Source organism: Dreissena polymorpha, chromosome 1 (assembly GCF_020536995.1).
Source record: "Dreissena polymorpha isolate Duluth1 chromosome 1, UMN_Dpol_1.0, whole genome shotgun sequence".
In the NCBI taxonomy this organism is placed as follows: domain Eukaryota; kingdom Metazoa; phylum Mollusca; class Bivalvia; order Myida; family Dreissenidae; genus Dreissena; species Dreissena polymorpha.
This window is the reverse complement of record NC_068355.1, coordinates 87,897,877-87,925,776: the sequence shown is the minus strand read 5'-3', so window position 1 is coordinate 87,925,776 and position 27,900 is coordinate 87,897,877. Positions and strand designations below refer to the sequence as shown.

The window sequence follows — 27,900 nt, the reverse complement described above, 5'->3', positions numbered from 1 at the left end:
CAAATTTATATACCCTTTTTAACGTAGAACTTTTTATAAAAGATATATAGATCTTAGTATGAAGTTTCTCCAACAATACCCATCACGTTGTCATATGAACATCCCTAATCAAGTGTTAATTTTAGCAAATTTATGTACATATTTAACGTAGAAATTTTGATAAAATGTTTATTTTCAAGAGCAGATGATGAAACACCATGCATTCACTTTATTCAATTCGGCAAATGTCAAGTCGATTTCCATGTTGCAGTGAATACGCAATTATCAGTTCATTGTCAGTTTATACGAATAAATCTAAGTGAGCAAAATCTTTCTCAACACTGGAGTTCAATATTAGGATGGATATTAGGATGAAATAACATCAACATAAGTAGACATTAATAGAACATGAAAAAAAATAATAAAGAAACACGTTAACAACAGAACGCATTCCATATGTCAAGTTAAGTATATAACAAATGAGATTCCTAATTCAAACTTTCAACTTTAAAATTCACGATAAAAGAAGCAACATTTTGAATGAAATAACAATACTCCACATGTTTTGCAATTGTCATAAACATAGATAAAACAAAGTGTCTTAAATAAGGCGTACGCGCACATTGCTCTTTTAAACACTTCAGGCTGTTAATACTCGTATTTATGCCGTTGTGCATGTTTTCGTGTACGTGCATACGTTTTTATACGCATTATTCGTGAATGTATTCGAAAGTTGTTTATGCCAAGCATTATAGTTTTAATTGAAGAAATATAAATGCCGTTATTTCGCACCATTGAGCTTGGTGACCTTTCGGGGCTCGCACAATTGAGCTAGGTCAAGTGTTGGGGCTCGCACTATTGAGCTTAGCGAAGTGTCGGGGCTCGTTTTATTGACCTTGGTGAAGTGTCGGGGCTCGCCCTATTGACCTTGGTGACCTGGCGGAACTGGGGCCATCACGAGCTGGAGCTGATGCCGCTTTCGATATCACAGCTGTTCCGGTGCTGCGGAATGCACAGCGACGTCTCACACTCGCCTTCCTGTCCCGCACCAGAACCCGGGACCGCCATACTCGAGTCTTCATTGTCTCTGTATACTGCATTCTTATATAGCATATCGTTCCGTTGTTTGCGTCTATTGTCCGCTTGATTTTTAACGCTCGTCGGTTTGTGGTCATAAAACACATACTGGTCATCGTCTTCATATGCCGAATCTCTGCTTGAGTTCTTCAACAGTATGTATCCTTCCTGTTTCGAAGTAAGGCTATGCCGCTTTGTGGACGTGGTTGCCTCGACGGACACTGGCCGAGTGAGCTCGACCAAACTGTTGGACTTTTGTTTTGGACACATCACATCGAATGTACCAGAATGTTTCCAAAGAAATGACAACTGCGAGGTTTTCCGCCACTCTATAATGTGCCTATCTTTTTCTTGTTTTGCCGTTGCCCTATGCAAACCCTTCAACTGTGGAATGAGCGGTGAAACATGCTTGTCAGTTTGTGTGGTCGCATCAGCATGACTCACTGTATTGTCACATTTAATCAGGTTCGATTGTTCACCTTTACTTTTGACAAAATGTGTCGCATTAAGTCCTATTTCCTTACTTCTGTCTGCTTCGAACTTTTTTCTGACATGAATCTTTTCTTCACACAGCAGATTGTCGTGTACGCTTGGTATAATTGTCGCGGGTTTCACAACGGCAGCTTTGACTTCTTCCGTCTGAGATTCTACAGACCGACTGGGCAGTGACACCTTTTGATGATGCAAGGTGACTAGTGTGTGGTTACACAGTCGCCCTGCGCACCTGGCGGACGTTTCTAGACATTCACTATAACCGGATTTGGAGCTGCCGCAGACGCGTCTTCTCAAGGATTTGGATGGTGTATCGTCTGCTGTAGTTTTCAGAAATGCATTGCCTTCCTTTGTGTGTACGATTATATCTGGCCACGAATCTTGATCCTCTTCAACAGGATTTTCCTTTGGTGATTGTGCATTTTTCTGACTGGTGTTCCTTGGGGTAGATGGCTGACCGGTTTTCAGTTGTTGGGAAGCATTCTCACGCAGTTGAAGTGGCTGCAATTTCAGCGACATGTCGGGCGAGCGAACATAGCGGACTATCTGCTTCTCTTCCGCAGTCAGACGAACCTTCCGCAGCGTCAGATCTGAGTCGTCCGACGCGTTGTTGGAGCTCGTCGATGCCTCGCCAGATGTGCTCGCTATATTGGCCTTGTCGTTACATCCCCTTTGCTGTCTCACACAAGTGTTTGTCCGCTGCTGACGATTAAGAAGCGCCGAAGATCTTCCATTACCACTGCTGGAAGCGTGTCTAGAATAACTGGACTCTTCTATTCGTTTGCACAGTTTTACACAGTCTCGTTTGAATTGTCTAGTGAAAAAGGCGTACAAGAAAGGATTGGCGCAGCTATTTAGCGGAAGAACGAAAATTGTCAAGACCTTCGCTTCGTCAAGACTAATTCCGGCCGCCGTCCATCCGAAAGCTGCGGTCACAGAGAAGAATATGATCGGGGCCCAACAAAAGAAGTCTGTGAATACGAGTAGCGCCATGCGCTTTGCCACAACAGTGTCTTTGGCATTCCACGAGTGCGCGGCGCGGATGGACATGAACATGTAAGCGTAGCAGACGAGAATCACCACGAACGAGATGGCGTTGAAAATCATGATGAAGCACACGTAACCTGAAACAACAACTGCATCATCAGTCGGGCTTTACAATGCTGCAATGTATCAATATATTAATGTTTAATCCTTACAGCAAGTGCAATTTATTACGTATAGTTATCCACATATAGAAATTATCTAGTAATACATCTTCTGTTTGCCATGTTTGTAACCCTGTGTGCGTCCCAATCAACATCTGAACAAAATTACAAGAATGGTAAGTAACATAAGAGAAAAAAAATCCGTAGTAGTTTAAGTCGATATATGACTGTTCGATACAAAATGAAAACGGTAAAAGCAAAGGTGGTTAAATGTGAACCGATCTTCTAACCAAATGAACAACATACAGGTAATCAAAGGATTCCGTCATATGTTTAGTTACATAGGGATGTATAGCTGCATATTAGACAGTAGTTCTTATAAATATTGTGCTCCATTTGAATTGAGCACTTAAGACAGGTCCCCCGAATTCAGACCAGACAAGGACCTTCTACAAATCTTCAAGTAATGACGCACTTAACAATAAATCAAGAATCTTACAAAGTTTGGTCGTCCGACATAATAACATAATGACCGTCGTTTTCTATAGGGTCAAAACAGTTTGGACTTGATATGAACGCACATACCTAGTGAAATTTGACTTTCCGTTTCGAATGGAAGGCAGATGGCAAATTTTCTAAAATCGCTGATTTCAAACAATGGCAGACTTGCGATACAAATGCAGAATATCCACCCGCTACTCATCAGTACAGCTGAAATACAGAGGGAAATACATACTTTCTTGACGCAAGTACAGCTGAAATACAGAGGGAAATACAGGCCGCCTTGACCCAAGTACAGCTTAAATACATAGGGAAATACAGAATGTCTTGACCCAAGTACAGCTGAAATACAGCGGGAAATACAGGCCGTCTTGACTCTAGTACAGCTGAAATACATAGGGAAATACAGACTGTCTTGACGCAAGTACAGCTGAAATACAGAGGGAAATACAGACCGTCTTTACCCAAGTTCAGCTGAAATACAGAGGGAAATACAGGCCGCCTTGACCCAAGTACAGCTAAAACACAGAGAGAAATACAGGCCGTATTGACCAAAGTACAGCTGAAACACAGAGGGAAATACAGGCCGTCTTGACCCAAGTACAACTGAAATACAGAGGGAAATACAGGCCGTCTTGGCCCAAGTACAGCTGAAACACAGAGGGAAATACAGGCCGTCTTGACGCAAGTTGTGCGATATTAAAAAGCAGTTTGCATGTACCCTTGTATAGGCTTTGAACTTTTGTGTTCATGCAGATGCAGGTGTTTCAATATATTAACGTTGACATTCGTATTATTCCACGTTTGCGTAACTCATGCCAAAAGTCAGAAAGACGCGTCACAATACGGCAATTATTACATCAATGAAAGAGTGAAATGCGTGAAGTGAACATGTATATTTAATGATGCAGTTATTAGAATGGAAATATATTTCTACGCGTGTAATGAATCAGAAGCTACATCGTTCTCACCTGCGTGTCCGAGACGCACCCGTTTGCCGAGCTGCATGGCGTGTGAGATGGCGTAGAAGCGTTCCACGGTGATGACGACAAGCGTGAAGACGCTCAGCTCGCTGGAAAACACACCCAGGAAGCCCGCCACCAGGCAGCCACCACTGCTCTGCCACCGCACCGCGTACTTTTCGAACTCACCTGCACAGCGATATTGACCGTTACAGAGACAAGGCACGACCACATTTTAGTAAGACAATTGACCAGAGTTCAAATCACTTATATAATAAAGCATTTATCGTTGTCAACCAGCTTCAAGGCAGTCGGTCATACTCTTGGGTAATTTTTGAAAAGTTTTTGTACTCTTACTTTGTAGTTTAAGAGTACCAGGCGTTATTTTAGTAGTTCCTGAGCCGACAAAGATATCCTGTATGGTTGAATATTTATTATTTAGCTTTTTATAAAATATTGAAGCATATAATAATTATGTTTTAATTCGTGGTGAAAGTAGTAATAGTGTTGATTTGTTTTGCCTATAAAATCAGATGAAGCGAGAACAGTTGTTGGCAGACGTTGTCTAGTAGATTATTATATTATTTCGTTGTTACGGTGACAAAAGTTGTGTGTGGTTATTGGTGGCAGCGAAACTTGTGTGGCACTAGAGAAAGTCCTGTTAGAGGGCTTCACACGTCTTACCAAGTGTGGATGCGTCAACGATGGCCAGGAATCCGAGGTAGACACCCATACATAGGTCCGAGAAGGCCAGGTTGCAGATGAGGAAGCGGGTAACGTCCATCTTGGACTTGCTGAACAGCGACACGAACAGCACCGTGCCGTTGCCAATCACCGCCAGCAGGAAGACGATCCAGATGCCGCAGCGCAGCGACCACCAGCCAAACAGGTCGTCACACGGCTGGAACGGGTCTGTCGGCAGCCGGCACAGCAGCAACAGAATCATCGATTAGATAATTGAGACCCGGTATGAATTTCCATTAAGTACATTATCTTGAAAAATAAGATTATACATTAATTGCATATTCGGAAATGCAACCGTTTAATACTGGATTTAAAGTTTGATAACTAGTGTATGCCGCTCAGGGCTACCTACCGGGTTCCGGTGAGCACTCGACGACGGGTTTCACGCGGATCTCTGTGTCGATGGAGGTGGAGAACGCCGTTTCGTTGGGAAGCAGCGAGTCGTTAAACAGCGCGTCGTCCTCGGCCTCGTAGTCCAAGTACAGCGGGAAGTTCTGGTCACTGAGGTTGTTTGCTGAACATTGTGAAAAATATACCGATGTACTGCGTCTAATCTGCTTAATGTCAGATGTTTATAATACTGTGCACACTGTTACAAACGTAACATACAGAATCAACTATATTCATAATACTAAAGGTAGATGCTGTGCGACTTGAAGTGTTGTAAAGTAAATTGCAACAATAAAAAGAACGTTACCTATACACGCTAATGAAGATGTATATACGTGAATTTATTATAGATATGTAGCTATGTGCATTTAATTAAGCGCGATCACAACCCAATTGGACCAAAGTTCTCACTTTCGGGCCAGAGCGCGCTGCCGTTTGGGTCTCTCAGCCACGTGACCGTTTGGTCGAGCATGAAGTCCTTCCGGTATACTTGCTCCTGAAATAAACACGGCTAACATGACCACTGACTAATAACCTCGTTCATGCAGTTATATCTATGTGTTCAGCGAGTCATGCTAATCATTGATACATCATGACCAATGAAATGAATTGTATAAATGTATTATTGTACGATCTTACTTTAAATACGACGTATATTTCAGCAAATGATTTCTAACTTTTAAGAAAATATTAAGCAAGCAAGATTTAATATATTTTTCATAAACAAGAGATCGAAATGCCTCTTGAATATTTTGTGTTATCTCTAAACAGGTTATATATGAAATACATACATAATACTATTAATTCACATAATCGGTCGTGAACTGATCAAGAAAAAGTAAGATTGGCGTATTTTATTTGGTAAAATCATAAAGTAAGCCGTTTAGTTCCAGTAATAAACTCACCTGCTGAACTCGGCGGAAGGCGCAGCAATGGTAGGCGTAGGCGGCGACAATGTGCAGGATGTTAGGAAGCGCCTCTGCGGACGGCGGCGTCTCCAGGTAGCGGTTGTGGTACGTTTTCAGGTATTGCAGTTTCTGAAGACCGGCTGTCGGCAGCGTGGGGAATTGGTTCTCGGCGAGGTTTCTATGTCGTGGCAGGATATTGGGTTTAGAATAATAAGAATTTACCAGTTTCGATGGTAGGTTTAAAAAAACTTATCTTTGGAATAAAAATATATTACCATATATACGAAGATCCTTATGTTGATCACGAAATAAATTATGAAGATCATAATGTGCATGCTTGTTGTTGTTGCTGCTGCTAATTATGGTGGTGGTGAAGTGAATATGCAACAGAAAAAAAACTTTGAATAATGATAAAAATGAAACAATACACGATACTATACACATATAGACACTATCCATATTTATATACACATATAGACATTATCCATATGTATATACGCATTCAGACACTATCCATATTTATATACGTATTAAGACACTATTCATATTTATACACACATTCAGACACTATCCATATGTATATTTTCAGACACTTTTAACACACATTCAGACACTATCCATATTTATACGCACATTCAGAAACTATGCATATTTATATTTTCAGACACTATTCTTATTTATATACAACTTCTGACACTATCCATATATACATACGCATTCAGACTCTATCCATATTTATATATACATTCAGACACTATCCATATTTATACACACATTCAGACACTATCCATATTTATAAACACACTTAGACAATATCTATTTATTGTTTTAAAGTTACAGTTGGCGTTGGTGTCTTGTGTCTTAAAAGCGTTAACTTATTTAACTGGAAGTGTCTATTCTCTCAGAGAGTGTCATGCCATCGTACTTACAGATCGATGAGAGAGTTCAGGTTGGCGAAGGCCTCCGTGTTGATGTGCCCGATCTTGTTGTAGGATAGGTCTCTGACAACAGAAACGGGACTAGACTTAGTTCAGAGCCTCATTATTGATGATACGGTTTGATATATTAACCCATTTATGCCTAGCGTCTAGAAAAAGGCCATGGCAAACAGCGTAGGGTCTGCGCTGTCTGCTTAAAGGAATTTTCTTAATATAGAAATAAATATACTAGACATCCCTAATTTTGAAAATAAATTGATCCAATTTAGAAGTCCACTAGGCATACATGGGTTAAGATAGACACATCCTTTTTCATTGTACAAAGTTGCATTTCCATGGCCAAGGAAATGTATTGAGGAAATCCAAATGATCAAAACGTAATTAATGAGGAAGCAACGTGTCGTATTATACTTGTATAGATTCAATGCAGACAGAAGCACCTACATTATTCTTACACATTCTTTGATGTCCATTTGTTTATTGTACGTATAATACATTTTTATGACGATATGAACATGCACAAATATACATTATCACATCAGTGTGATGATGGCCAAAACAAATTGCCCTAATTTGAGTATAATTTGAAATTAAAAAATATATATAATAGGATAGAAAGTGGCAAGTAACAAACAATATGCTTTACATGCATATGCTATCAATTCCACTATATTGCTTATAGTATGAGATTGTATATAAAGAGAAGATAAACATGTTCTGGTAATTTTCTATCACAAAAGTTCACAAAATGAATGTGATGATTCTTATGTTTGAGTATGTATCTCGATTTAAATGTTTGGGCTATTTTGAAGCACATGTATTGTGTCTCTTCGTGCTCATATGACCTGAAATATACCTTCTGACCAGTTGTCACGTTATATCGAACAACTTAAAGGACTATACAATGTTTCATGTTCAAGCAATATATTGGGGTAACACTATTTGGTATTATATACAAATGATAAAAATGATACTATAAATAGTATTTATGTTGGAATACACTGGTTTTGAACGTTTCTATAGTTTGAGAATTCACAATATCGTCACTAAGTGTATTCCACTCAGGCACAGTTCTAACAATAAAAGAGTTTTTAAAGGTATAAGTTGTTGCTGGAATTAGTCGAAAGCACTGAGAGTTATTGTTCACTTGATTGCACACGATGTTCTGATGTATATAGATTGCACACGATGTTCTGATGTATATAGTCCTCGTATTTCTGGAGTATTTAAGTTTAGACCGGACAAGTGCTAGGTAGGCGTTTCTACGGCAGTTTTAGGGCAGTGTCTGAGGTTTCTTCTGCGGAATCCAAGAGTGGAGTTGGTTCGCTTCGTCATATTTGTTATGTAGGTTTTCCATTCCATGTCTTCTGATAAAGTTATACCAAGGTAGGGGTTATCTTTAACTCTTTTGATGATTTGTTACCTGAATTATGTCCTATATTTGCGCTTGGTTTTGTTCTTGCACGATTTGAAATCATAGCAGTATACTTCGTGAATTACGCTTCAATTGATTAAAATTGCTTCCTCTGCGGACATTAACTTACCGTTCGTTACACTACTTTATTTTTTCTTTACGTTTTAGTTTCATGAATCAATACATCCAGAGGGCCACAAGCGCAAGCGGACCCAAGTAAAGTGGTTACAAATTATAAGTTTGTGATTATAAAAAATATAGTTATATATAGTATACATAGTTATAGATTGTATACAGTTATACAAACTAGTAAAACGTTTAATTGCAACAATACATACATGTACACTTTTATTGGCGTCGCACTGAAGTGCGGCGACTAGTATGTAATACGTTTCTTTTCGCTTATGGGAGGAAAAGTTATTTTACGGATCAATTTATATATTTTTGTTGTCATAATATCTTGCATAGTGAAGATTTTTTGTGTAAATTAGTTTAAATAAGTACTGCATTTGTGCCTATTACATTTGCTACAACATTTATTGCCAAAATAATGCAAAGCTAATTCTTTTAATTAATAACTGATCACAGGGACTGGGCAATAATAAAATATCACAGGGACCGGGCAAATACGCGAACCGGTGAAACTTTCTGGTTTAGTATAAAAACAAAACTTCTTTGTTCCACTATCATAGCAACATATATATATATATATATATATATATATATATATATATATATATATATACCAATACATAGTGCCAGTTACGCGGTCTCTGTAGTTTTCAGACTGTACTTACGAGGTCAATATAAAAAACGGGGTCTATATACAACCCCGCAATCTAGGCTCCTTTAATTACTATGAGGGGGGTGTAGGGGAGGTAATGCAATCAAATCTCACAATAAGGTCTTAAATCGAAAACCACAATCAGGTCTGAAATTGAAATTGTATATACCTCGCAAATAAGTTCGCTATATATTTCCTTGTATAAGACGTTAAATAAATGACGTATTTATATACAATAATAATAGTAGGTACCCCTATATACCTTAATTCGTGTTTATATCGGATAAAAAAGGGTATGGAGATACATGTATTTAAAGTGGGAACCCCATAACCTATTTCTAAATCAGAGACCCCGTAACTGGCCATATGTGTGAATATATATATATATATATATATATATATATATATATATATATATATATATATATATATATATATATATATATATATATATATATATATATATATATATATATATATATATATATATGCGATAGAGTTTATGTTATGAGTCTTGTACTGACCGCGAACTGAACTGTATACCTTGCGAGATGGAATGCTATGCATTAAAGTGGGGTAACAATTTCACTGCTGGAACGACGGATTGTTCAAAGCTTTATACTTTTACATGTTTTTTAGGTGTTTCGAAAACAATTAACATATTTGATCAAAACTAAAATCAGAATAGGAAACAACAATATTTATATGATCTAAACTATACGTGATCACAAAATGCAATACGGTAGTAATAACTAAATATGAAAACACAGCCTTTAAGTACAAACGCTATGGCGCTGACAATCTTCTAAATGTAAACTGTGTTGATGTAGTTAATTGCGTGTGAAACTGTTCTATCCCTCATGCCTTTTTATAAGAGATAAAGTAAATTCATGCTGAACACGCATTTACCCGTATATTTCATGAAATAGTGTGTTGCTTGTAAGAAGAAGGTGTGTGCACAAACTGTATTGATGTGAACAGTTGAGTGTAAAACTGTTCTACCTATCATGCCTTTTCATAAGAGATAAAATTGTTTAATGCTGAGCACGCAGTACAACAGTGTTAGAAAGACGCGGTAATGTTTCCAATGTTATAGTGGGTTTCTCAAATCAGCCAATGGACTAAATGAAGTGTATTCATCTGTGTCTAGCCGCGGGCATTTTTATGAATGATGATTAAAGGTCACCTAAGGTCAAAAGTGACGTTATACAGCTACGCCGAAAAAAATCGTTCCATGTAACTTCATTGAGTGCCTTTTACACTGAAATTCCCGACGCCCTTTGATGCTTTGCATCAATACTTATCTTGTATATTAGACTGTTATATTAATAATAATCGATAGTAGATATGTCATTTAATATGTATGCATCACTCAGCGGTAATACTAGAGACTCACATTTTGTCTTCATGGCTTTAGAAAAATAGAAATGCAAACTCGTACTGAGGCAGACTAGCGATCTCTTACTAGCCTATAATTCCGACTGGCAGGCTTTTACTTAACATTATCCTTGACAGACAATACTCCAGCTCCTGACTGGTGACCTCGTACTTTCCAATAATCTCGACAGACTAGCTTTTAATTTCTAATACTCTAGATTAATGATACCGCACTTATCTTTGCTCAAGACTGACGCGCTCTCACTTTCATATAGGATTCGCGAGCTCGGATTTACACATATTCCTGACTAGTGAGTTTTCACATACAAATATCAAAAATACCTTTACTCCAGAATATCAAACTAGCTTTACTCAAAGCTCGTACTTATATATTCCAGATTGGCGATACATTATAACTACATGTACTTTAAGATTTGCGAACTCATTATTATAGAAATCTAGACTGACGACCTTATATGTATAGATACGTACAGATAATTAAGAACGTTGGTTCGTTAATTCAGGTACTCTAGCATTATGTGCTCGTTCATATAGGTTCTAGAGACTTATGTGCTCTTTCATACAGGTTCTAGAGACTTATTTGCTCTTTCATACAGGTTCTAGAGCCTTATGTGCTCGTTCTTACAAAATCAAGAGCCATATGTGCTCGTACATACAGGTTCTAGAACATTATGTGCTCGTTCATACAGATTTTAGAGACGTATGTGCTCGTACATACAGGTTCTAGAGACTTATGTGCTCGTTCATACAGGTTCTAGAGACGTATGTGCTCGAACATACAGGTTCTTGAGCCTTATGTACTCGTACATACAGATTATAGAGACGTATGTGCTCTTTCATACAGGTTCTAGAGACTTTAGACGTATGTGCTCTTTCATACAGGTTCTAGAGACTTTAGACTTATGTGCTCTTTCATACAGGTTCTAGAGGCTTATGTTCTCGTACATACAGGTTCTAGAGACTTATTTGCTCGTTCATACAGGTTCTAGAGACGTATGTGCTCGTACATACAGGTTCTAGAGCCTTATGTGCTCGTACATACAGGTTATAGAGATTTATGTGCTCGTTCATACAGGTTCTAGAGACTTATGTGCTCGTACATACAGGTTATAGAGACTTATGTGCTCGTTCATACAGGTTATAGACTTATGTGCTCGTTCATACATGATCTAGAGCCTTATTTGTTCGTTCATACAGGATCTAGAGCCTTATGTGCTCGTGCGTACATGTTCTAGAGACTTATGTGCTCATACATACAGGTTCTAGAGCCTTATGTGCTCGTACATACAGGTTATAGAGACTTATGTGCTCGTACATACAGGTTCTAGAGACTTGAACATACATACATTGTATTCTAAAACATATATTTGATAGTGATTTTTTTTCAGAGGAGTTCATTTTTCGTTATAATTTGATTTTTTTCATTCAAAACGATGATTTTACTAATTAATATCATAGCCACACGCTAACCACCTATAGTTATTACAACTGCTCAGGACTTACATGTACGGGGGTCTTATGGGCGCATACTTACAGGTACTCTAGACTGACGAGACTGGCGAAGGCTTCCGCGGAGATGTAGGTGATCTTGTTGTTGGACAGGATCAGATCCTTCAGGGCCTGAAGACCATCAAAAGGCCGGTTTTCGATGCTCGATATGTCATTGTTGCCAAAGTTCCTGTAACACGCAGGTGTTATTGATGCATTAACCGCGACTAATCGGTAATGTTTAACCCAGTTATGCCTAGTTAACTCTCCCATTCTTCTAAACTGTGTCAATTTATTTCCAAAATTAGGGATGCCTTATATATTTATTTCTATATTTAGAATACTTCTTACAGAAATTCCTTTAAGCAAACAGCGCAGGCCCTTATGAGACGCCTCATCTGGGTTTGCGCTGTTTGCCAAGGCCTTTTTTTCTAGACGCTAGGCATAAATGGTTTCAAATAGCGAGGCGTTTAAAACAGAGGGCGTATAGGAGGTAAATAAGGGTATTTGTATGGCAAGCGGTTCGACGCATAATCCCAAGAAACTAGGTTTCTCATGAGAACCTAGGTTCTCAGAATGAGAACCTAGGTTCTCGCTTGAAGATTGCACATGGCTTTAAGAACCCAAGTTTTCAAATGAGAACCTTGGTTTTCATGAGAAACCTAGTTTCTTGGGATTATGCGTCGAACCGCTTGCCATATAATTGTGCATACGTACAGCTGCGTAAGCTCACTGCATCCTGTCATGGGTGGAATATCCCGGATAAAGTTGGCATGTACGTCGCTGAAACATAACAGACCAATGCAAATAAAAACAACACGATAACACGCACGCCATGTTGCGAAACTGTGAAATAATTTAGGGAAATTTATTATGATAATATTGATGGGGAAACAAGATTATGAACACAAGAGCAGTACTATGTAACAGTAAATGCGACATAAATTAACCTGCCTCGAAGTATGAACGGCGATCAATACGTTTCAAGATTCTCTGCACGTAACCATTGAAATTTGATTGCACGGAGTTATGTGCTAAATGTTACGTATACGATTTATGGAAGTATAGAAATGATCTCTTAGCGGTAAGGCAGTGTCGTATATTTCACAGACTTGCGAATCAATAGTTTTCCGCTGGATTGGCTTTCACAGATTTTATAAAATCAATAATAATAATAATAATAATAATAATAATAATAATAATAATAATATACGTGTATGACAAAAATAACGCTTAGAACATAAATATTATGGGATGGTTTATCCGCCAGTACATGAAATGATTGTGTTAATTACTTACATATGAATAACTTGAGTGTTTGTTTCTTGCTACACAAACAATTCACGTCTACTGCTTCTTAACGCATATTGTTCGTCCAATGATAATCATAATTTGTTTTTAGCATGAAATGCAAAGTGCTTTACAAATTGTTGATTGTCCGCTGCTATATTCGAAAGCAAATTCGGACTACATCATGTAGCTTAGGGCATTGGACTTTCTTTATTCTGAGATAAGGGTACGGAATCGACCTTTCTAATGCATGTCCTGCGGTATTTAATTAAGTTCAGCGAAAATCGATTGAACAATTCGGGAACATCTTTAAACTGAGAGACAACTTGGGCAAGTAGATTTAATTTTCGGGGTGCATGTTACTTTTCTGACAGTACATTACGCAAAGAAATGCACTTGTTTAGAATAATTTAGCAACAAGGCAAAAGGATTTATTCGTAGATTAAACTCAGAAAGACACTTGGACATACAACTACTTCTTATGGATTTCTTTCTCTCAAACATTTTACGTTACAAACACGTTATATACTTTTCTCACTTTCAACTTATAATTTATCATAGTCCAAAGCAGTTGATTATATAAATAGTTAAATTATAGTTACATTATTAAATACGTTGGTTTTATTGGAAAACGCCAAAACATTGACATGGAACATTTACATATCATAACAACGTATAGGCCAATACATATATTGTATGGAACGAAATGTCTGCCAGTTCATTAATGTTCCGAAATAACAACTGCATATTGCTCTTTATGACAACTTTATCATATTACACTATATGATTGTATATGATATGACTAATCTTACTGCGTGGTTCTATTTGCTACCAACCCACTTCAACTTCCGTGCACCTTTTTTCTTCTTCCCATCACTTGGTTGCACTTTGAAGAAGCTTAATTGCGTCTGCCGTTACTTGATATGTGTAACTCACATATTCTTGCGTGAGAAACGCATCTATTTAGTATCATGTTTAATATAATTTGCACTTAGCGTGTTGCAAGGCATGACAGATCATACTGTTAATAAAATGCGACATGGCAATTCATAAAAAAAGGAAAATCAGAGTTATCGCGAAAATAAAACTCGGAGCTTTGTGTTGACTTTCTTAGATTGTACGATTTACGGATTTGTCTGCCTCAGTAATAACGGTTTGCGCATTTTAATGTACAGAATTATCTGAGGACCTGGTCCAAACATTCATTTTTCACTCTCTCTTACACGACATCATTTAAAATATAAAATATTTTCTACCAATGTCTTAAAAAGCAAAATATTGAACGAAAATCATCGATTTCATTTGATGTTTTAAGGAGACGTTTTATCATTTGATGTTTTACGGACAACTTAAAGTAATATAATATTTAACGGACACCTCGATGGCATATTATGTCCTGGGGACACAGCGATCTCGTAATCTGTTTAACGAACACCAACATGTCATATAATGTTTTACAGATACGTCGATTCCATGTGATGCTTTACGGACATGTCGATGCAATATTATGGGTAAAAGTTACTTCGATACTATGTTATGTTTTACGGACACGTAAATGTCATAATGATATACGGACACGTCGATTTTGTATAAGTTAATAATGAAGAGAAGAACCGATTCCGCCTGATGTACAAAGTACATGTACGTACATCAATCACGATAAAGGATCTTTTAAAACAGGAATTAAACTGACATGTGTTCCATTCTCCCCTGATGCGTTAAAATCGCACTTCCGCAAGGCGCTATTCTGATTTAAAATTACATCTTGATGCCATGGCTTCTGTTTAATTCATGCGCCAATCGTTTCCGGTTGCGACAGTCGAATCGTTTTCATGACATTCATGGAAAGGTTACATTGTTCGACACGGATATAAAAATGTTGCGACAGTCGAATCGTTTTCATGACATTCATGGAAAGGTTACATGTTCGACACGGACATAAAAAGCTGATCAAATAATAATTAAAAGAAACATGCATATAACTAATAGGAGAAAAATGCGTTTTACAATCGATGTATTTACTCAGAATAAATGCCATTAAATCTATGACACAGTTGCTTTTCGCATGACCTACGACTTACGATTCAGTGATTGCAAAATAACGTGCAAACAAATCGATATTCACGCCGGAAGGCATGTTCCGCTTTTCCTAAATATTCGCCAGAACATTCCATGAGCTGATTGACTTTTTGCACCGAGTAAGTATTACCTCAGTCCACATGTGTATGTGTTAGACTGTTAAAGAAAAAGGTCTTACAAGACGTTGAGCAGAGGCACGTGTTCACACAGGTTCTCTGGGAGACGCGCGATGGAGGCGCGGTCCAGGATGACCTTCTTGAGCCCCGCACTTCCGGTCAGGTTCGGGAATTCACTTATCCCGCGTACCTCCGATAATTCCCTGCACATGACACAAAAGAGGTAGACAAAGGACAGATGGCAGAATTAATATGTACCTATACTAATGTGACAACGAGTGTTTTAGACGCCACATCAATTTGACTTTCTATAATGCTATGTTATGAACTGAAACAATTTAAAATGGAACCAGCAAGAAATAAATAAATTCCGTAAATAATAGATACTCAGCATTTATAATAAGCTAAGAGCTACACGAAAAGTAAACTATATATAACCCAGGTTCAGAATTATTGGTTTACTCCCGCAATCCACAACACAAAGTTCCTTGCCCGGGGTGGCCACTTACAGTTGCCGGAGGTGGGGCATGCCGCTGAAGGCGCCGCTGCCTACGGTCTGAAGCGGGTTGTCGTTGAGCTTTAGGAACTCCAGCCGCCGGTTGGATCGGAACAAGCTGTCCGCAATGGTAGAGATCCGGTTGTTGGCAATCTCCCTGTAACAAACAGCGGAATATATAGCTTTAAGTACATTAATGTTACTGTCGGATTTAGAACCAGTTGCTTCTGAAAACATTTATTGCTACACCATCCTCCGTGTTGTATTGAATGGCGCCGTTTGCTAACAGGACTTTATAAAACGACTAAAGATTGCAATCAGAATATTAACTGAAATAGCACGAACATTCGCAGCATGTGGTAGTGTAAATGATCAACGATGAACGAGTTCTCACCATAGCGCATTTATTCGACAAATATATGTTTTTTATGCGTACTTAAACAAAAAATAAAATTTTGAAACGTGTTTATCCATACATGAAAAAAACATAATTAAAACTCATTATAGATAATATATGTATTTTACTAAAAACCTTTATATAAACAAATATAGATCCAAAATAGAATGAGTGAAACATTACGTCCTCTTATTAATATTAGCGCAAATAAGGCTGTGAGTAGACCTTTTAAAAGCTGCACGAAAAGGAAATCCAGGAAAGAAAATTACCACAAAATGAATCTTGAACGATAACATTATTCCGGTAGTTTTGTGTAAGGAATCGTACTTGACTTCATGGCACTTCAAAAGTCAAAGTAAACCTTAAAAGTCAATTTTGCCATAAATCTGCTTGATAATTCTTTAAGCGTATAGCACCGCATAATTCCACAAATGTTAAACCCACACATATAGGCCAATATTACATTCAGACAATAAAACAGCTTCAAATACCTGCCTCAGCCATAACATTGCAAAACATTGATGTATTTTAAAACAACTTGGCATATAGAGAATAATAGGTTGGTGACGTGGATGGAGAATGGTTATCTGGCAAGTCAGAGGAATTTATCGGGTGAGCCGAAACCAACCTATTATTATATTTATCATGTCACTAACCTATTATTCTATTTATCATGTCACCAACCTATTATTCTATTTATCATGTCACATTTACACCATTCGTACATAAAGCCCAAGTGGTGTTCCATACTTGTTTGACCATGTATAGATTTCCTTACGTCACGCTATATTTTTAATACCACATGATATGACCACGTCACCGGAGAGCGACTGGCGGATATTCAATGTCACGTGGTCAACTAGCCTAATAACTTTTGGGTTATTAGGTTACCTGGTAATCAGGCTGATAAGGCATGTGACAGGATAAAAATGTTTACCGGCACAAAGGTCAAAGTCACACGTAGATGTCGCACGTCAAATCTACAAATTCTAGTTCCCGCATATGCTTGCAATATATTGATGGATTCTATGATCACTTGGCACGTATGACAACCATCATAAGACAAACGTCCAAAACTCCGTCTCCATTTGCCTCAAATGGTAAAGTAACTTTTAAAGTTCGAAGGTCAATTTTGAAAACAAAACGGGAAATATGTGACAAATTGAGCAATTTGTTGGGCTATTACTCTGATGATTAAACGTACGGTTATACAATGTAAAAGTCGTACGGTTAAACAATGTAAAAGTCGTACGGTTAAACAATGTAAAAGTCGTACGGTTAAACAATGTAAAAGTCGTACGGTTAAACAATGTAAAAGTCGTACGGTTAAACAATGTAAAAGTCGTTTCATTTTCTGAAAACAACTTAACTTTTCGACTCGGAAGTTATAGATAGAATAACATTTTTTTGTTTGTGAGGACATAAAATATAAAATTTAAGCCAAACTATAGATTGAACAATAGAGTACAATTCAAAGTAGGCCTACTTCTATATTCAACTGTATTTTACATGTTATAATAATATAACAGCTTCATTGAATACAACAAATAATAGTTTCATTAAGGTTTTTTACGAAATGAATTGGAACTACATTTGTATTTGACTACAATCACATCAGAACACTTGGGAACTTGTGTTTGCCGCTATGGTGTGATGTTGAACTTGTTAAACCAAACGGGATTAAAAGACAACAGACATATTTGGAAATGTGAGAATTATCTGATAACACAAAATCAACGAAGATGCCAATTGCCGCCTAATTGTTTCTATGCCAAAGACCCAAGAGAGCAATATAAATCACTTACAGATCCACCAGATCCGGCAGCGCGTCGATTCCTTTCGGAATTTCCGTCAGCTCATTGTTACTGATTTCCCTGAAACACAGACGTGATCGGTCATGTAAACAGATAACGACCAGTGCGTATGTTCGACTGGACATTAATAAAAGACTGAAGCCAAATAACGTATACGTTAATATCATGAGAATAATATGCTTGTATTTAACCCATTTATGCCTAGTGGACTCTCCCATCCTTCTAAATTGGATCAATTTATTCCCCAAATTAGGGATGTCTAGTATATATTTCTATATTTAGAATATTTCTTACAAAAATTCCTTTAAGCAAACAGCGCAGACCCTGATGAGACCCCGCATCATGCGGAGTCTCATCTGGGTCTACGCTGTTTGCCAAGGCCTTTTTCTAGACGATAGGCATAACTGGGTTAAGTTAATACGCGAGCTTTGGCGGCACCTACAGAAGGTAGAGGACGGGAAGCCCATCAAAGGCCCGCGGCTCTACGCTTCGGATCCGGTTGTGGGACAACAAACTGCAACGAGACAAGATGGCTTTAGTGTACGACAGGCATTTCGGGTAGATATAAATGTGTCTTGTGTCCATTTATCACGGTACTATCTGACCAATGACGTGAAATTGTAAAATAAGGCAGCTGGAGTTAGACCTTTTCTTAACATACGTGTTCGTTATCAATAATATACAGTTTCATTTTCCAGAATATAACTGTTCGTTTTCCAAAATATTCATTTCGTTATCCTGCAAATGGCTACCTGTTTTATTTTTAGAATGTATCTTTTCATTATCGAGCATAACCATTTTTGTCATCCAGAATATGCATTTCCGTTATTCAGAAAATACTTTTTTCGTAATCAGGTGGTATACGCATTGGATAACAATAATAATGTAATTTTGTAAAATACGTTTATCGTTTAAAAATATTTAGGTTCTTTATTGTATTATACGCCATATTATTTTTATTTTAATATAGAGCTTTTCTTGTCTTTGTTCATAATAAAGCACTTTAGAAGATGTCTCTCAACGAAATAATATTGTTTTATTGTGTGGTGAGATGGTTTTATTTCAAGTTAATAATGTATTATACAATAAAAGTGAACATGGACTGCAACTACATACACGAACAGACCGGGTTGGAGTTATAAGACGTGCACATATATAATCAATTGAAAATTCCACATTTTTGTTGAATTTAACAAAAGTATAGCATAGCTTTGGATATAAAATCGTACGCCAGGGGCGCCGAGTGTTATCTAAAGCCATCCAATTAACCGACATGGTTGCGAGGAAATATATAGTACAACAGATGTAAATCAAACATGCGAGTTTGTATATGTCGAAAACACGTCGTAACACATGATACGAAATAAATGTAAAGCTGAATTAATACAACACAGTACATACTATTACAACATCAACATACGTTACAACGTTCATGTTAAAAACAACACAACCATAACACTCAATTGAAGAGTTTTCGCCATGATTAAAAAGCATGTTATGTCTAAAATAATTCACTTCTAATACATTTACAGCGCTGGTGTCAATACAACAACTATGACACACTGTAACGACATGCGACGTTGTTCAACACAAATGCTATGAGCGTATACACACGGTGCATTATGAGTGAAACGCTGATGTCATACAACACGCTATGCTGGTGCCGACATGCGACACTGTGACAACATCAATTGGCCATACAGGACTCCCAGATTGGTGAGGTTGACGAAGGAGTGATTGGCCACTGTCTCTATCTGGTTGTGCTCCAGATCCCTACAAAGTACACTCTACACATACATACGCTTTAAAAGTGTTTAAATGAGACACACTCTCAGAAAACTGGGAATAATGCATGTGCATGTTCCGCCTAAAATGGATTTTTTCTAAAAAGAAACTTCATTTAAACGAAACACGTCATAAAACGGAAAGTGTCGTCCATGATTACTTTACGCGCATGCGTTATGCCCAGTTTTCTCAGAATACGACTCAAATACGTGCATAGTACAATCTGATGTATGTTCTTTGACTATTGTGTGACTTAGAATCATAATAGCGTTTATCTATGACAGGACTGCTTTGTAGAAAATCTGATATAGGACTCTTTGTATGGGAGCAGCATACAAAAAATGTCTCTAGAAAGCGGTATTGATATGTAACAGATTAGCTTGCTATTTTTAATGAGAAAACAGGGTATCGTTCACTACAGTTTTGCGAGCAGGTGTAAATACTCTCATGAAAGAATAAATAACGTCCTCAGACTATCGGTCAACGCCTTGGTATAATAACCTAATAAAGCAGCCCTTAATCGTTTTTCTTTATTTTAAATCAAACGTTGTTATGAAATCGACCGGTTTAAATGGATACAATTACTTGGAAAGTAAATTTGTGCAGACAGAAACGCAAGACATTGTCTGACAATGATTGATTCGAGTTACTACTTTACAAAGCACATGACCTATTTCGATCACCTTGAGGCGCTAGGTATAGACTGGATGATGAAGTATACCTTCCCCATCAAAATCATAGCTATTATTAAACTGATTTAGATTATTTTGCATCATATAAAGCGACTTCTTACAGTGCACGGAGAGCATGCGCCTTGTTGAGTGCAGCAGACGGTATTTCCTTGAGCAAATTGAAGTCCAGCCGGAGTTGCCTTAGGTTGCCAAGTGTCTTGAAGCTGTTGTCAGGCACGTGCGTGATCTCGTTGTTGTCCAGGTATCTGAGATACAACAATGTTGGTGACAACTGTGACGCTTGTTGGTTTAGTTGTCATATACATGTATAAGTTAGATTGCGTCGCCAGCATAAGGATAAATCAGACACCAAATGTACAAAGTAAAACCATTACGTTGTGTCTTTGATAGGAGATCTTAAGGACACTCCAATGGTAGGAATCGAACCCGAGCCCATCCGATATATGTTGCTTATTTTACGTGGTATTTTACGTCGGAACTGACTTGAGTTGTCATTTCACACCATATTTGTTAAAAGAGTTCATGTTTTATTATTAGAAAGAAATGCTTTGGTCAAGATGTTAATACATTCTTAAAGGGGCCCACTTATTTGACGCGATTCCGCCCCAAAATGGCCGAACGATTGCTAATTTTAAAAGTAGTCAATGAAAACGTTAACATTTTAGTTTAAACATGTTTATAATAAGAATGCATTTTCATTATGATTTTTTTATATATATGGGAAACAATGGATAGCGGTATAAAGTGGCGCATTCGCAAGCAAAAAGAATCGTTATATTTTTTCAACCAATATTTTAGTATGAACACATACGTCAAAAATCAAAGTATAACGATCCTTTTCAAGTGAAAAAATGTATGAATAAAATATATTGAAATACAACATGTATCTCAATTTCATGTTATGTTATAACCACTTTCATGATTAAGCTTTGAAATAAATCACCGTTCGCAATGCTGGGTACGTACAGGGTTTGCAGGGCTGTAAGCTGCCGGAGAGCACTCATTGGAAACGACCTAAGCTTGTTTCCTTGGAATGTGCTGTAATGAGACATCACTGTAAACGAACGAGATTTAACTTTAACTTCCACTGTTTTAGCTCACCGCCAACGAAGATTGATCACACATAATCGTTTGGTAATTACAGAATCTCGCAGTGCATTCTAAAATGCTCGATGGAATCTCAAAGGTGCTCGCCGTGTACTCACAGATATGAGACCGGAACTCACATTTGTAATACAGGTACTCACATACATGTGATATGTACTCACAGATATGCAACGTGCCAATTTTTCAAACAGATATACGACAGATACAGATATTCCCATGGCACAAACATATACTGGATTTTACTCACAGACACTCACTGTTTTATCATTGATACTCATGTTGTACTCACAGACACTCACCGTTTTCTCATTGATACTCATGTTTTACTCACAGATACTCACTATGTTCACATTGATACTCATGTTTTACTCACATATACTCACTGTTTTCTCATTGATACTCATGTTGTACTCACAGATACTCACTGTGTTCACATTTATATTAATGTTGTATTCACAGATACTCACGAGATACTAATTGTATAGTCACAGAGCAAACTCGCACGGTACTCTTCGGATACTGGCAATGTATTTATAGATATTAGCAGTATGCACGTTTATGCTTGAAGACATATTCACGGACAATCGCGATAGGAACTTATATAGACCGATAGAATACTCAAAAATACTCGCTGCGTACTCAAAGATAATCGCACGGTATACACAGATACTCGAAAGATACTTACAGACACTCGCATGGTACTGACAGCCACTGTATTAACAGATTCTTCGATTTAAATCACATATACTCCAAAGGTTACTTACAGATTCTCGATTGAAAACAGACACTCGCAGTGTATTCACATATACCATCTTTGCACTAACAGAGACTCGAGGTAGACCCAAATATACTTGATGTGCACTCACAAAAACTCGCAGTGTACCCACATATCCTAACTGTGTACTCACAGACACTCACAGTGTACTCACATCTACTTGCTGCGTTCTCACAGACACTCACAGTGTACCCACATATACTTGCTGTGTTCTTAGACACTCGCAGTGTACTCACATAAACTTGCTGTGCATTCACAGACACTCGAGGTGTACTAACATATTCTTGCTGTGCACTGACAGACACTCGCAGTGTACTCATCTATACTTACTGTGCACTCACAGACACTCGAGGTGTACTCACATATACTTGCTTGTGTACCCACAGACACTCACAGTATACTCACATACACTTGATGTGCAATAACAGATACTCGCAGTGAACTCACATTTACTTGCTGTGTGCTCACAGACACTCGAGGTGTACTCCCATATACATGCTGTGTACTCACAGACACTCGCAGTGTACTCACATATACTTGCTGTGTACTCACAGACACTCAGAGTGTACTCACGTAAACTTTATGCGCACTCACAGCACTCGCAGTGTACTCACGTATACTTTATGTGCACTCACAGACACTCACAGCGTACTTACATATATTTTATGTGCACTCACAGTCACTCGCAGTGTGCTCATATATACTTGCTATGTACTCACAGACACTCACAGTGTACTCACATATACTTGCTGTGTACTCACCGACACTCACAGTGTACTCACATATACTTGCTGTGTACTCACCGACACTCACAGTGTACTCACATATACTTGCTATGCACACACTGACACTCGCAGTGTACTCACATATACTTGATGTGTACTCACCGACACTCAGAGTGTACTCAAATATACTTGCTGTGTACTCACAGACACTCGCAGTGTACTCACACATACTTGCTGTGTACTCACAGACACTCACAGTGTACTCACATATATTTATTGTGTTCTCACAGACACTCGCAGTGTACTCACGTAAACTGTATATGCACTCACAGACATGCACAGTGTACTCACATATACTTGATGTGCACTCACAGACACTCGCAGTGTACTCACATATACTTGCTGTGTACTCACAGACACTCGCAGTGTACTCACCTATACATGCTGTGTTCTCACAGACACTCACAGTGTACTTACATATACTTGCTAAGCATCCACATACACTCGAGGTGTACTCACATATACTTGATGTGCACTCACAGACACTCGCGATGTACTCACATATACTTGCTGTGAACTCACAGACACTCAAGATGTACTCACATATACTTGCTGTGTACTCACATACACTCGCAGTGTACTCACATATACTTGCTGTGTCCTCACAGGCACTCGCAGTGTACTCACATATACTTGATGTGCACTCACAGATACTCACAGTGTACGCACATATACTTGCTGTGTACTCACAGACACTCGCCGTGCACTCACATATACTTGCTATGCACACACAGACACTCGAAGTGTACTCGCATATACATGCTGTGTACTCACAGACACTCGCAGTGTACTCACATATACTTGCTGTGCACTCACAACGACTCACAGTGTACTCACATATACATTCTGTGTTCTCACAGACACTCGCAGTGGACTCACATATTCTTGCTATGCACTCACATACACTCGAAGTGTACTCACATATACTTGCTGTGAACTCACAGACACTCGCGATGTACTCACATATACTTGTCGTTAACTCATAGACACTCGAAGGGTACTCACATATACTAGCTGTGTACTCACAGACACTCGCAATGTACTCACATATACTTGCTATGCACTCACAGATATTCACAGTGTACTCACATAATACTTGCTGTGTACTCACAGACACTCGCAGTGTACTCACATATACTTGCTGTGCACTTACAAACACTTGCAGTGTACTCACATATACTTGCTGTGTACCCACAGAAATTTGCAGTGTACTCACATATACTTGCTATGCACACACCGACACTCGCAGTGTACTCACATATACTTGCTAATTTCTCACCGACACTCACAGTGTACTTACATATACTTGCTGTGTACTCACAGACACTAACATTGTACTTACATATACTTGCTGTGTAACCACAGACACTCGCAGTGTACTCACGTAAACTTTATGTTCAATCACAGACACTCGCAGTGTACTCACATATACTTGATGTGCACTCAGAGACACTCGCAGTGTACTCACATATACTCGCTGTGTACTCAAATATATTCACAGAGTTCGTGCAGATATTTGAAGTGTACTCACAGATATTCGCATGCTTATCACAGATATTCGCATACTGTTCAAATAAACTAGCTTGGAAGTAATATACATGCGAAAAGTATTCACAGATAGTTGCATTGTACTCACAAATACTCACAGGGTACTCACAGATGCTCCTAATGTACTCACAAATACCCACAGTGTCATCACATATAATCGAAGTGTACTCACAGATATCTCAGTGCACTCACAGATACCCAGAGTGAACAAACATATATCAATCAGTAGTCAGCGCTACTCGCAAGGTACTCACAGATAATAGAGCTTGTGGAGGCCATCAAAAGCGCCCCGCGGGATTTCCGTCAACTTGTTGTTCTCCAGCATGCTGCAATAAAACGCTTAAATGGGTGAAACTCGCGTCCTCGATCTGCGTTCTTGACAGTGGATGCAAAAACGTTATTCTTTTTCAAACTACTATGTCGACTTACGTAAATGTACAACTATTCGTAAAGATGAAATTAAAATCACATTTTAGACACAACCAATACTAATAACCAATTGAGGCATCGGAACACACAACATGCGCTAGAAAATTGCAGTTACCTCGAATAAAAAAAGATTGTGAAAATATCGATTACAATAAATAGGCTTAAGCAGTGTATACATACTAAAATCAATCGATTTCTCTTCTTGTTAAAAAGGAGGATAATGTAAAAAATTAAATTCACATTACTATGAAGGTACAGATAAAAAAGGGCCGACCTACCTCCTCGTCCTTTCAAAGGAACCGCAGTCGAATCTCCACGCGCACGTAAATCCGTTGTTGTATACCATACTAACAAATATCCAATCATATAATGCGCTCTTACAGTCACGTGCTCTGCATGCAATTTGCTGACAGAGTTGATGCATTATTATTGCTTACTTTGTTCGCCCGTTATGGTATTTATCAACCACTATACGTACAGGCGTATTTATCAGAGATCAAGCATTTTCAGTAATTGTTGTGTTCAGTTATATTTTGGGAATGTTGTTACTAAGGTTATAGAAAAAACACACACTCGTAAGTATTTTATTAATTATGATATATAGAGAAATACAATTATTTAAAATTATAATATTTAAAATGTAGATGGATTTGGTTTCTTCATCGGTGACAATCACATTATCAAACTTTTGAATAATGTCACACTTTAAACAGGGGAGTTGGTACTTGAATCATCCCAATGAAGGATTGAGGAATAACATCAGCTAATTTATTTGAGTGTTTACTCAAAGCAGCTTAATGTGGATATGTATGTCTTATAGCAACTTAATGTTGATAGGCAGTTCATATCGCAACTAAATGTTGACAGATTGCTCCTATAGCAGCTAAATGTGGATATGAAGTTTATATCGCAACTAAATGTTGATAGGTAGTTCTTATAGCAACTAAATGTGAATAGATAATTCTTATCGCAACTAAATGTGGATAGGTAGTTCTTCTAGCAACTAAATGTGAATAGATAATTCTTATCGCAACTAAATGTGGATAGGTAGTTCTTATAGCAACTAAATGTTGATGGATAGTTCTTATTGCAACTTAATGTTGATAGGTAGTTCATATAGCAACTACATGTGGATGATAGTTCTTATTGCAACTAAATGAGGATAGGTAGTTCTTAAAAAAACTTAATGTGGATGGATAGTTCTTATTGCAACTAAATGCGGATAGGTAGTTCTTATAGCAACTAAATGTGGATGGATAGTTCTTATTGAAACTAAATGTTGATAGGTAGTTCTTATAGCAACTAAATGTGGATGGATAGTTCTAATTGCAACTAAATGTTTATAGGTAGTTCTTATAGCAGCTTAATGTGGATGTATAGTTCTTATTGCAACTAAATGTGAATGGATAGTTCTTATTGCAACTAAATTTGGATAGGTAATTCTTATAGCAACTAAATGTGGGAAGGTAGTTCTTATAGCAACTAAATGTGAATGGATAGTTCTTATAGCAACTAAATGTAAAAAGGTAGTTCTTATACCAACTAAATGTAAAAAGTTAGTTCTTATAGCAACTTAATGTGAATAGGTAGTTCTTATAGCAACTTCATGTGGATAGGTAGTTCTTATAGCAAATACATGTGGATATTTAGTACTTATAGCAACATAATGTAAATAGGTAGTCCTGAAAGCAACTAAATGTGAATATGTAGTACTTATATCAACTTAATTCGGATATGTTGTTCTGATAGCAACTAAATGAGGATATGTAGTACTTATAACGACTAAATGTGGATATGTAGTACTTATATCTTCGTAATGAAAAAAGTGTTTTCTTACAGCAGGTTTATGGGAGCATTTGTTACTAGCATCATCTCAATGAAAGAAAAATAGGGGTACTTACAGCAGCTCAAGACGCGGTAGGTGTGAGAAGGCACGATCCGGTAGCTGGCTGATGTTGTTCATACTAAGGCCTCTGAAAACAATCAGAAAAAAAAATCGTAACAAAAATACTATTATGATAAACATTATAATATTACACGACATGTCTCATCCCAATGCATGAAAGTCAGAAAGTGTCCGGTGGAGCCGACGGTACCCCGAGCCTTGTAAAAGACAGTGGAAGGCGCGTATTTCTTTTTTATACGAATGCCATCTCGCGCTACTACGATGACTGATAACTAATATTACATAGCACACACGACGTTTTTCAGACCATGGATCGTACCAACCATATGAGAATAATTGCTCTTGGCACTATATTTGAGCACAAACTTTACAAGACCTATCGTTATCATTGAAAACAAGGCGAATTAGACTGCTGCAGAGCTCGTGCGTAAGCCAGCAAAGTATGTCTGGATTATTCA

The 27,900-nt window shown here is 37.8% G+C and overlaps 1 protein-coding gene across 2 annotated transcripts; it reads right to left on the bottom strand.

Annotated features, from left to right (window-relative positions):
* Nucleotides 1-193: 193 nt before the first annotated feature.
* On the bottom strand, nt 194-27,503 carry LOC127839263 (follicle-stimulating hormone receptor-like). Of its 2 annotated transcripts, XR_008030262.1 has the most exons (16): nt 27,438-27,503; nt 18,858-18,929; nt 18,407-18,475; nt 16,218-16,361; nt 15,771-15,911; nt 12,941-13,006; nt 12,270-12,413; nt 7,131-7,202; nt 6,199-6,379; nt 5,705-5,789; nt 5,256-5,417; nt 4,844-5,071; nt 4,169-4,348; nt 3,282-3,407; nt 815-2,672; nt 194-782 (listed from the first exon to the last, which is right to left on the bottom strand). XR_008030262.1 is itself a non-coding variant. In XM_052367546.1 (15 exons), exons 1-15 carry the CDS (start codon nt 27,497-27,499, stop codon nt 934-936), a joined length of 3,471 nt encoding a protein of 1,156 aa, XP_052223506.1. In that variant the 5' UTR covers nt 27,500-27,503; the 3' UTR covers nt 194-933. The 2 variants fall into 2 exon arrangements, 1 of the variants encoding a protein (XP_052223506.1); XM_052367546.1 differs by having other exon boundaries at nt 194-2,672.
* Between the last annotated feature and the right edge of the window lie 397 nt (nt 27,504-27,900).

Excerpts from the sequence above, each read along its gene's own strand:
- LOC127839263 (XM_052367546.1), bottom strand. The coding sequence starts at position 27,499 with ATGAACAACATCAGCCAGCTACCGGATCGTGCCTTCTCACACCTACCG. Across the intron at positions 18,930-27,437 it reads CTACCGCGTCTTGAGCTGCT|TTTGTTGTCCCACAACCGGA; the intron begins GTAAGTACCCCT and ends GTCTCGTTGCAG. Across the intron at positions 5,418-5,704 it reads CAGCGCGCTCTGGCCCGAAA|CAAACAACCTCAGTGACCAG; the intron begins GTGAGAACTTTG and ends CACAATGTTCAG.